The sequence below is a fragment of the Dendrobates tinctorius genome, unplaced genomic scaffold (genome assembly GCF_039654945.1).
Source record: "Dendrobates tinctorius isolate UK_male_01 unplaced genomic scaffold, ASM3965494v1 ptg000187l, whole genome shotgun sequence".
NCBI classification, from domain to species: Eukaryota; Metazoa; Chordata; class Amphibia; order Anura; family Dendrobatidae; genus Dendrobates; species Dendrobates tinctorius.
In genome coordinates this window covers 961,335-973,097 of record NW_027361854.1, presented here as the reverse complement: position 1 = coordinate 973,097, position 11,763 = coordinate 961,335, and the positions used below count along the sequence as shown (strand labels likewise).

The 11,763-nt window shown below is 42.0% G+C and overlaps 1 protein-coding gene across 1 annotated transcript; it reads right to left on the bottom strand.

Moving 5' to 3' along the window:
* Positions 1–642: 642 nt before the first annotated feature.
* On the bottom strand, positions 643–10,272 carry PMEL (premelanosome protein). Its single transcript, XM_073552207.1, has 13 exons — positions 10,234–10,272; positions 9,553–9,680; positions 6,829–6,960; positions 6,293–6,439; positions 6,056–6,196; positions 5,801–5,962; positions 4,827–5,198; positions 4,178–4,573; positions 3,737–3,889; positions 3,365–3,458; positions 1,817–2,022; positions 1,155–1,242; positions 643–984 (listed from the first exon to the last, which is right to left on the bottom strand). Exons 2-13 carry the CDS (start codon positions 9,614–9,616, stop codon positions 837–839), a joined length of 2,103 nt encoding a protein of 700 aa, XP_073408308.1. The 5' UTR covers positions 9,617–9,680; positions 10,234–10,272; the 3' UTR covers positions 643–836.
* Between the last annotated feature and the right edge of the window lie 1,491 nt (positions 10,273–11,763).

Here is an 11,763-nt window from a genome sequence, read left to right as displayed (position 1 = left end):
GCCAGGGTGGATGTGTAGGGAGAAACTGAGCCCAGTGTTAATCTAATGCATCTGGGCAATGTGGGACTTAATTTGAGAACATGCAGGTCTCAGTGCTTTCTGCTGGTTGATAAATGTGGTGAATCTTTAGACAGTAGTACACCTACTAGTTTGCCAGTTTTGCACAAAATATTGCCCCCCACCATACCTGTTAGATTAGAATGCAGTTTTTTTTATTTTTGCAGAAACATAGTACATGCAACATTGGTGCAGTAGGGAGTGAGTGCACAGTGCGGAATAATCTGCAGATTTTTCCATGTGGATTTGCAGGTAGAGTGACCTGTGGCTTTGCCTGTGGTTTGATACCTGGACAATGGAACAGGTGTCAAACCGCTGCAGAATCTGCAGAAAGATTTGACATGCTGCGGATTTAAAACTGCAGCAAATCCGTGTGGAAAAATCTGCAGCATGTGCACTGCAGTTTTAGAAGCCCATTGATTTGCATTGTACTGTACAATGACTGCGGATCTGCTGTGGAGCCGCAGGGCCAAATCTGCTGCAGATCTACAGCAGAATCTGCAACGTGTGCACATACCCTTACAGTTCTTAGTAAGATGGATGACTGCTTTATTTTAACACACCATTTATAAATATCATGCTTAGTTTCTTTTAAAAAATTTTATTGGCAGATTCAGGAATATTGCAGCAAGTCCTGTTCAGACATTACATAGTGCTTGAAGTGGATTGGACCTTAGAAGGTAACAGTTACAGCCACATGTTTGCCAAAAGTTGCTTTTATATGTTTAATGGAAGTCCAGAAACTAGTTACCACTTGCCATCCTTCAGAAAGTAAGTGTTCACACCACCCGACCATTTAAGAGGGGGCTACTTTCCCCACTCAAGGAACGTCCAAGGACATTTTGAATAAAGAGGCGAAGAGATGGACGATCAGGAAACCAGTTCACCGAGTGTTCTGTTCTGAGAGGTGTGTAGGTCTTCAAATGCCTAAAGAGGAAAAAAAAAAAAATAAATATAAAAAAAAAAAAAAGATTTAAGTGCATGGTTGTACAAGACAAGAGCTCCATATGCCACACATTTATTGCATGTACTCTTTGCAGTCTTGGGGACAATGGTTTAACAAGTTTATCCCTCCCTGAAGGAATACTACATCTCACCTGTATGTGTAAGCTACAGTAGCTACTGCCAGAGCAACCAATAGTACACCGACTGTAACAGCAATCCCACTCACTGAAGAGGCTGCACCTATACAGATACACATTTGGTAGTTTAGTATATATAGCAAATGTTTTGTTGCTACAAGACAGTTTCAGCAGAATTTAGCCAGATTTTATAGTTGGACACTATGGATCTGTTTGCAGGGGGCCTAGTACTATAATTAGTTTAGTTACATGTAAAGGGGGTTTTACACTAAGCGATATCGCTAGCAATATCGCTAAAACGTCACTGGTTTTGTGACGTTATAGCGATATTGCTAGCGATATCGCTATGTGTGATACTTACCAGCGACCGGCTCCCCCGCTGATCGCGCGAGAATGTCCAGCTCCATTTCTCGTCGGGCGCTTCCTGCTGAGACTTCCTGCTGTGACGGCGAGCGACGCTGGACGCGGGCGGGAGGACGCAGGATCGCTGTGTGTGAATGGTAAGTATCGTGCGCTGCGTTGCTGCTGCATCGCTGTGAGATCTTTCTGTATGAAAGCTCACTAGCGATCATTTAGCGATGCACCAGCGATCCTGACCGGGTCGGATCGCTGGTGCATTGCTAAATGTAAAAGGGCCTTAAGATATAAGCTATTCTGGCACAAGGTCATAAACTCACCTGATGACACACTAACTTGTGCACTGGCAACAGCTAAGCTGACATCATCGGTCAAGGACACATTTACACAGTAGACTCCGGTATCATTGAAGACTTGACGCAATACTAGCTGGCATTCAGATGAGGGCTCCACTGGGTTACATACAGTCTCTTGTGGATTCTCACAGTTCAGGTCAGAAATGACAGTACAAGCTTCTCTTGGTACACTAAGAAATACACAAATGAGTATAGGACAGGTAAACACACTGAGGAAACTAAAGTGGTCTCTGTATTGGGAGGGAAGAGCATAAACATGGTAATTCACTCAACTAGAGCTGATTATCCTTAATTTGGCACAAAGAATTTAAGGCCATGAGCTTTACACCCCTGCCCTTTTGATAGTTTGCCAAATGGAAACCTTATGAGGGGCTTTTGCTACCCATAGCTTTTGTATTGTACTCTTGAAAATGAGAAATTCCAGGTTGTAAGTGGAAACAAATCAAGATTATGAAATGCAGAATAGGAAGTCACTCCAGGACTGAAGCTTTACTGACACAAGAGCTAGTGTGGAGTCTGAGGACCATCACACCCATGGAAACAGGACATTCAATACTAACATCTGTGGAGCAAGGTGAGAAGATGTGCAGCTGATTGTAGAGTTTTGTAAGCATTTCAGGTGCCAAATTTGCAACCTTTAATGAGGGAATGACTTCACATGCAGAACTGGGAAGGAACTATATTGTTATTTTTACCTTCAACTCTGTACAAAGTATCTGTTGCCAGACATGATAACTGTTGCTTGGCAATGAACACCAAGTCAGCAGATGCCAAGTCCAGGACATCTATACATTGCCACATGAAATATGAGGCATTGACGTGTGTGCCTGTCCTTGCTGGATGCAGAGTGTGGACACTCAGGGAAAGATGGGTGACATCTTTGGGTATGTTTCCATGTGGCGTATTTGCTGTGGATTGGACACTGTACAGCTGCAGCATCCAGGAGTTACAGCATAGTGAAGGGGGTTTTATGAAACCCCATATCCACTATGCATATACAGTTGCAGGTGGCAAGCTTGCCTATATGCACATGCAGTGTGACTTTCTAGACCTCAGCATGTCTATTTGTCTTGGAGGGACACTCGAGTCTCTGCAAGATAAGTAGCACTGTTCTATGTATAGGATGCAGCAATTCTGCATGTGTTCAATGAACAAATGCAGAATCACTGCATGTACAGAAGGGGCAGTGCTTTGGGCAGGTATCCGCTGCGTTGAAAGCGCTGACAATCTGGAATGTGGAGACAAACAATGATCAAGTCACAAGGGCATCTTTGTACATTACATATTCTGAGTTCTGCTACAATAATTTGAAGACAAGCCAATAAAGTCTTTGTAATTATGGTGACATTTTCCTTGTAGTATTGCATCTGGTAAGAAGTCCATAATCATACATAAAGTCTGAATTTAATAGAACCAGACTGCATAACAAGGGGTCTAGAGTGAAAGATTACAGACAAGCTTGGTGCAGCATTCTGAAAGGTAACCACCAATATATGCAGTTACTGTCATTACCTTCCCTGGCAAGTAACCATGAGATCCACGGCATTCTCAAGCCCAGCGGCCACAATTGGCTCCACTTGCACAATCTGTACACTTTCAATACCAGCTGCAAATGTAAAGTTTAAAAGCCATTAGTTGGATTTGCTGAGAACATGTCTCAGTGGGTATAACTAGCATCAGAAAGGCTAATAGGGGGGGGGGGGGTCCACTTAAGTACTAGGTTTCCCTTTTTTGTAAAAGTGACATACCTAGCACTGCTGTATGGGTTCCCGTTATCCATACCTTTACTGCTTCTGCCATTTGGTGGTGGGGACTCCTTTTGTTACACAACCATATGAATTCCAACTAAATCCCTGTATGCCTCCCATTATACTAGTTACTTACAGACAATTTCCAGGTCACTAGCAAATGTTCCATATCTATACATTAGGCACCCAACATTTGGCCCCTCAGGAGCCTGCCGCTTGGCAAGCAATATGACTTCTCCGTTAGCTTCAGTGACTTGTACAGCTTCACTGGATGCAGCCAGATCAGTTACTGAAAAACAAATAGCATACTTGTCAGGTGCAGGCAATAAGACACAGTAAGGAGTATCTAAGCAATATTGCTAGAGGAAAGCCAGCTGTATGGAACAAGTCTTCCATTTGTTAGAGTGGAAAGGTAAAGGCAAGTACACAGGATCCAGTACTTTGTCATGTAGTAACAGATGCAATATACTGAGATAGAGTGCCATTATACATAACCACCAAGATGTATACATTGCGGCATGCGTTATGGCCATAGAAGCTCATGGTAGCCACGCCAAGAACTCTGCAGTAAATTTACCTTCAGCTGCTGCTATTGCAGAGGAACCTTCGTTTGTGGCACTTGGTGCAGCACTTTCCACAATGTCCTCAGCAAGCTGTGTTCCAGTTTCTGCAGCCTCTGTTGGCATGACTCCTGTTGCAGCTGCTGCATTACTTGCAATGACTTCCAGGGTAGTTGGCATGACCTCAGGCAAAGCTTCTGTTACAGTGTCTTCACCATTGACTACAGGAACTTGTGAAGTTTCAGCTTCAAGGATTGCATTTGGTACAGTTGCTTGATCTGTTCCCGATTCTACAGATGCAGGATCTATGGCCACCTCATTGTTAACAGAAGTCTCAATTACAGACAGATCAGCTTCATCAAGAGATAGCGTGGAGTTAATTGGAACCAATACTGTTGTGCCACTGGGAACCACTGCAAAAAGAAAAAAGTTATAGCCATATACATCTAGAGTATGAAATGACTTCTTCCCTAATAGCATTTAGGCATAAGTTGAGTAAAGGTAAATTAATCCGACTCCCTTAAAAATTGTCAATAAGGGTTTATGCATGTTGCTTTTTTGTATTGCATCTCTAAAATTATGGCAAACAGACCCAAGTACTATGCACATACTGAAATTTTACAATTTTTTGCTTATTACAGTGGTCACGGTGCTGCAAGTACATACCGGTCTGTTGTCCACCATTTGTTGTAGCTTCAGTTGTGGGTTCTGCTGGTTGAGTTGTGATAGCCTCCTGGGCAGTTGTCACCACAGGAGCAGCACTGCCACATGGAGAGATTGGAATAGCAGCCTGAACAACAACTTTTGCCTTGAATAGACCAGGTGAAACATATGTATGAGTAACGCCTGTGTTCCGAGTTATAAGTGTACCACTCTCATCTCCAAAATCCCAGGAGAAAGATATGTCAGATGTCTCAAGATAGTTGCTTGGGTCATGAACTGCTACAGAGAAGGACACTGCTCTGTTCTGGATGAAGCGCTTGTCCTCCTGGTCCAGATCAAGTACTTGCGATATGGTAACGGAGACTGGTATCTGATCTATAATAGACAAGAATTATGTCTAAACAAGTCACCAGGATAACTTAGGTTATCTGTACATAGTGGTCCTTGTTAAAAGGCATTCACCAGTTGAGAAGATAGATGAGAACTTGTTAATGTACTTAAGCATGCTGTAATAATGATTTATGTTCTAGAGCATAAAGGCCCCGTCACACAGCAAGATTGCTGAATTAGTGATGCAACAGCAATCTCACCAGCGATATCGCTGTGTGACAACAGCGACTGACACCCCCCACTAGGTATTGCCGATTGTGCTCTAATGTCCTGGGCCATTTTCTCATTGTGGATCTCCCGCTGGCCAGCACACATCGCTGCGTGTGGCAGCAGGAGAGCAACGATCAGCGAGCTCCCAGCACTGTAAGCAGACGCTGGGAGCTTGTATTCAAGGTAAATATTGGGCAACTAAGCAATGCACTTGCTTAGTTACCCGATATTTACCTTGGATACCAGCATCCTCGCTGATACTGATCGCTGGTGAAATCTGCCTGTTTGGCAGCTCACCAGCTATTGGGATCGCTGGTGCATAGTTTAGTGGGGCCTTAAGAGATGAATGAAGTTTATACAGAAAAGCCATTTCATACCAGTGATTGCAAACTGGGAGGATGTACTGCCAATGGGGATGAATTTCTGTCTCCCTCGATAATGGTATACAACAACATCCATTGTGTATGAGCCAAGTTGAATGCCGTCTGTCTCTACAGTTAGATTGGAAGAAGGACCATCTACCACTTGCCAGTACTTGCCTAGAAGAAAATTGTAACCATGTCATCTCTTCACTACAAAAAAAAAAAAAAAAATAAGATAAAATAAAAAAAAAAAAAGTTTAAGAAACCCACCCCAAGCTTGCCAGACATAAACGAATTTGCTGCGTTTCTTCTCTGCTTCACGTGGGAAGGGACGTCCATCGGGAAAGGTACATTTAGAACCTTCTGCTGACTCATCAGGGTATACTGGTTCACCTGCCGACACCCAGGTACCTACGTAAAAGATTAGAGACTAGTTTCTGCCAAAGAAAGCCCTTCAATCCAGTACAGGATTTTCTCAGCACCAAGTTTAACTTGAGGGCCACTTACTGTTGTCTGTGTAGTTTTGGCTCCATACAACCTGTCCATTAGGCAATATAGTCTGATTGGTGGGAAAATTCAGCTGTATAGAGAATGTAGTTTTAGCACCAGTCAATGTTGGGGCGTCATTTTGGATAGTAAAGGTCACCTGGCCTCCTGTGAAGCAGAAGATGGCAAGAACACTTGTATATAAATACTTCTATAAGCAGTATGCATTATACAAATGCTGATCCTCCTCAACAGTAACATGGCTACATTCAGTTTTGTTTTTATTTTGAGGCTGGAAAATCCAGCTAGATTTAAGATTAATTCACTTCAAGAACTGCTCCTCACAGAATTTCACAGCCTTTTGGGTATAAGGTTTAATGTGGTTTCCAACTCCAAATAGGGACTTGTCACCTTTTAACATGGCAAGGTTATCAACAAGCCTCAAAGTAGGGTGATGGAGCAATATTTAATTTGCCATATGAAAAGCAGTGTTGAATGGGAGCGCAAGAACATAGAATATCCTTTATTTGCACCTTGTACAAGACCAGTTTTCTGACCTGTCCAACAATCTCTTTTCTGGGCTTCACTTCCTTTCCAGACAGGGTACATCTGGCTGTTCCACGATTTGAATGGCAGACGTTTCTTACTTTGCACCTCTAAAGCATTCTGTTGGATCCTGTTTCGAGATCCTATAAAACAAGAGAAAAAATTGCCAATGAAGAAGTTTGTTTTAGATTTACATTTTAATATAGTGCTTGGTAGGGAACTTAACAATGTGACAGGAAGTCAAGAGTCACATGAGATAGGGGATTAAGCTGCATTTTTGATGTAGTGGTTCCTCTGCCGTCTGCTTAAGAATGTGTATAGTCAGACTTTTTGGCTTAGAAAGCCCCTTTGTACCAACCCAACATGTGATGCGTGATCTGGAGTCGTGCTGAGGGGCTCTAGGCAAAGTAGGTCACATGCAAGATTCCAAGGAGGATTGAGTTTCCATGTGACTCTCAGCTGAGGTGTCCAACCTGAGGCTTTATGGGACCATGGTTATTTGTCCAGCAATACTATGTGATAAGCCGTCGGTGTACACATTTATACTGGAGGCAAGAGAACCTTCATGAGAACTCCAGTAGCAGAGATACAAGGTTGTTTTAAGCTAGTTATCCTGATGCTCAGCGCTTCAAAAAAAAAAAAAAAAAAAAAAATCCACATTTTAATTATAGTATACATAGTACAACCCCTACCCACCCTTCAGGTTAAAAGCAGGCAGTGAGATACTGCAGAGGTTCCAAGTGTCTGTACACCCCTTTAGCGTGGTCCAGGATTTGATAAATTACCTCTCAGAAAATGAGTCACTTGACCATAAGCCATGTCTAGTATTACAATTCAACCCCATTTAAGTGGATGGAGCCAAACAACGTACAACTCATGGCCATGGGTGGTGTCATGTCTTAAAGACTCCTCTTCCTAATCCTGAGTATCCCCTTCAGCGCTTTAAACAAGTTTCCATATTTCAGATATGACAGGTAGCCTAGGCCAAATGACCCTCCAGAAACAATGGAAGCTACAGACCTCATCACAGGTCACCACAGATATTCCCCCCACCCCCAAAAAATCTGACTTGGCTTTGAGATCAGGGTTAGGAATGGCATATTCCTGACCTTCATGGAGTTATTCTACCTCAATCTAACCAGGGTCCATTCATATTGCAGGAGGGAGATTTACAATTAGAAGCGAGATGACACATTATGGGAGGTTCTTTACATGTACATAGTACACACCAGACAAATATAATTTTTTTATTTTTTTAATAAAATTGTTTACCCTTTGCCTCATTCTGCCATCATGAAAACAAGTTGACTGCAGGGGTTGGTTTTCTTTTTAATGCCATTTATTGTCTGGTGAAAGGGACCCAAGAACATGATTCAGAGCTAGTATAAAATGATACCAAATCTCCATTTATTTATTTATTTTTTTTTAATTTAAGTTGAGGTGTGAGTAGAACTTGATGGACCCTTCTCAATGAGGACAACTGAAGTTTTAATCTTGTGTGCCTTGTTGTAAGGCAGCCCTCGTACAAACAAAGAAAATAAAAAAATTCACATCTACACATGTGAGCTCAGCAGTAGTCATGAGCTACTGCAAAGAAAGCAGTAGAGAGCCAATATGGAATCAGGTGGAGATGTAAAATGCTGACATTTGTCTCTGGCATGCCAGTGTACAGCAGACTAAAAGAAACCCTTTAAGTGTCATCTATAATTACAGCCCTTTAAGATGCTTCTCTTAGGTACATAGAACATTATGACATGCAAAACTGCGAGGTGCCTTGGCCAGAGGAGACGTCTTAGGCCTGTTTCACACTTCCGTTTTTGACCATCAGTCAAAATCTGCCGTTTTAAAAAAAAAAAAAATCCGCCATTTATTGGCGGATCAAGTTTCTCCCCATTGAGATGCATTAGCGGCAGATCTTGACGGATGGCCATCCGTTTTTTTGCGGATCCACCAAATTTTGTGTCCGCCGACATGCCCGGACAATGCAGCTTTTTTTGCTGCAGGATCCGCATTTTAGAGTGTGCATGCCTGGAGGAAGGAGGTCAGCCGGCAATTTAACCCTGAAATAGTTTCTGGCAGATGGAAAAAAATGTTTGCTCTCTCCTCCCCGGGCTACGGTTCTTTTAAAATTCTTCATTCATCGGATCCATCAAGAAAAACGGTCCGGTGGCATACGTTCAAATCACTTTAGCAACGGATCCGCTTTCCACCATTGGCGGATTTTGACTGAAACAAAAAACTGAAGTGTGATACAGGCCTTAGGGGGATTTATAACAACGGTTTTGAAATATGGGAATCTTACCAGAGAGGACAGTCAGGCTACACTGGTGCCACTTGTGATTAATCCATCCCCAACTACTTACCTTATGTTCCCATGATAGACCCTTCAGAGGTCTTGTTCTAACAGTGTGAACAGAAGCTCTAACACTTTATTTTCTTTGCAGTCAAGTGAAACTGAAATTTTAAATCTTTAGGCTTCCGCACACCATATAATCTGTTTCACTTTTCTTGATAGTTGAGAATGATGGATTTAGTGTGAACCGCAGGTAAATAGATACAGGTGTAGAGCACAACAGACACGTTGTGGATATAGCAAACCTGCTTCAAACACTTAATGGGTGGGAAGGGGACTTTTTTGGCACCCTGTTAAGTTAAGGCATTACTACTTTAGCCACATAGTGTCCTTAAAAGGTTAAAACACATCAGAATAAAGGATAGCCAGTCTGTGTACTCACTGTTCTGCGCCTCTATCCCAGCACACAGCAGCCACAGGACAGACAGCTGCCAGATCACCCTCATCTCTGCTGTTGCCTTGATCCTCTAAGTCTCCAGCACAATGGAAGAGGAAAGTCAGGGAAACTTACTATAAAATACCCAACAAGTGGTCATTAGCATAGTCATACCTCCCCCTGTGACTTTACATGGATTAATACATTCCAGTTCATCTCACAAGCCTGCCTGCCCACAGAGGACAGACATTAGACCTCAGGCAAGGTATTTCATGTGATCGCCATCATAATCTATATATAAAAATAAGAACTTGAGAATCTGCCCAATTACAGCAACAGCAGAGGGGAAACAGTAGCTACAGTTTGCCCATTCAGTATCTTAGATGAAGTACATACAACATGACCTGGCAACACAGATTGCCAAGAACTGGGATGTAGTATGAAAGCTTAGCCAGGTCATACAAGCCTGTTCACACCAGTCACTTGGTGTACAGTCCATGCAGCTTGGAAGACAGAAATACTATATATTAACATGCTAATCCAGTCATCAACCAAAGTTTGGAAGAAGGTGTGCCATCCAGAAGGCTTCCACAGCTAGTCCAACTCCACATAGTCTTACCCTTATCCCAAACAAAACCAGCCACTCCAACCACCACCAAACCAGACACATCACTACACCACCATTACCTGCTCCTCACAACCACTCATCTCAGGCCATAAGGATCTTCTATGTGTTTCGCATTTATATCTAAACCCCTTAAGCTCAGCTGGCTTCACCTGCTCATTTACACCTCATTAACCTGACTTCTAATGAAAGACTTTTGCCCTGATTGGAGGTCATGTGATCCTTTGATGCCTCTGAACTGTGACAAGCTGCCTGGATAATCTCTATGATACATTCTTTTTTCTCTTTCAGAAAAGTTACGAAAACTAAAATACAAAGCATGCCTATGTGGCAATTAGCCACAAGGAGATCTCAGGCCCTCCAGGGGTCTATATGCACAAGATGCACCTCTATGTCACATGTAGGGGGGATTTTTCATTCCCTCTCCATCAGTTTTCTGGCTTCTAAAAGTCACAACACTTTTCACAGGTTCTAATAGTACAAAAATCTGCACGTTTCAGCTCTTTTGTGAAAAAAACTAGAACTTTTGTTTAGGCCTCTTTCACCCAGCCGTGTTTCCAGTACGTGTACTATCCACTTTTTTTCTAAATAACACACGTACCCATTATAACCTTTGGTGCTATGCACATGTTCATTTTTTTACATGCACTTTGCGTCCGTGCAAAATTCACTTAGACATATCTGCTTTTTACTGGCAGCATGGATGACAAGGGTCCGTGAAAAACACGTGCAGTGCCCGGATGGCATCCATGTACTGACCATGCTTAACATTGCAAAGTATAGGAGAAGCTTTGCCATTTATTTTTTATTTATCCATACAAGAAAAACACTGATGTCACACATTAACCCCTTAACCCCAGGCCATTTACGTTTTTTGCTCCCCTCTTCCCAGAGCCATAACCTTTTTATTTTACCATGTCATGCTGTAGAAAACGGAAAAAAAATCCAAGTGCGGTGAAATTGCAAAAAAAAAAGTGCTTTTTTTTTTTTTTTTTTTTTTTTTTTTTTACCATGTTCACGAAATGCTAAAACTGACCTGCCATTATGATTCTCCAGGTCATTACAAGTTCATAGACACCAAACATGTCTAGTTTCTTTTTTATTTAAGTGGTGGAAAAAAAAATCCAAAGTTTGGTGTAAAAAAAAAGCGCCATTTTCCGAGACCCGTAGCGTCTGCATTTTTTTTGATTTGGGGCTGAGTGAGGGCTTATATTTTGTGCACTGAGCTGACGTTTTTATTGATGCTATTTTGGTGTATATACAATCTTTTGATCACCCGTTATTGCATTTTATTGCAATCTACACAAAAAAATTCGGACTTACATATCAAAAGAGGTATAGCAATTATATAATGTATAGAAAATGTAAGAAAACTGCTAACAGCAATAATACAGGGTGGGCCATTTATATGGATACACCTAAATAAAATGGGAATGGTTGGTGATATCAACTTCCTGTTTGTGGCACATCAGTATATGGGAGGGAGGAAACTTTTCAAGATGGGTGGTGAGCGTGGCGGCCATTTTGAAGTTGGCCATTTTGGATCCAATTTTATTTTTTCCAATGAGAAGAGGGTCATGTGACAAATAAAA

Coding starts and splice junctions, on each gene's coding strand:
- PMEL (XM_073552207.1), bottom strand. CDS start 9,616: ATGAGGGTGATCTGGCAGCTGTCTGTCCTGTGGCTGCTGTGTGCTGGG. Junction 6,440..6,828: donor GAAAAGAGATTGTTGGACAG/GTCAGAAAACTG, acceptor TCTGCTTCACAG/GAGGCCAGGTGACCTTTACT. Junction 3,459..3,736: donor TAGTGACCTGGAAATTGTCT/GTAAGTAACTAG, acceptor TTACATTTGCAG/CTGGTATTGAAAGTGTACAG.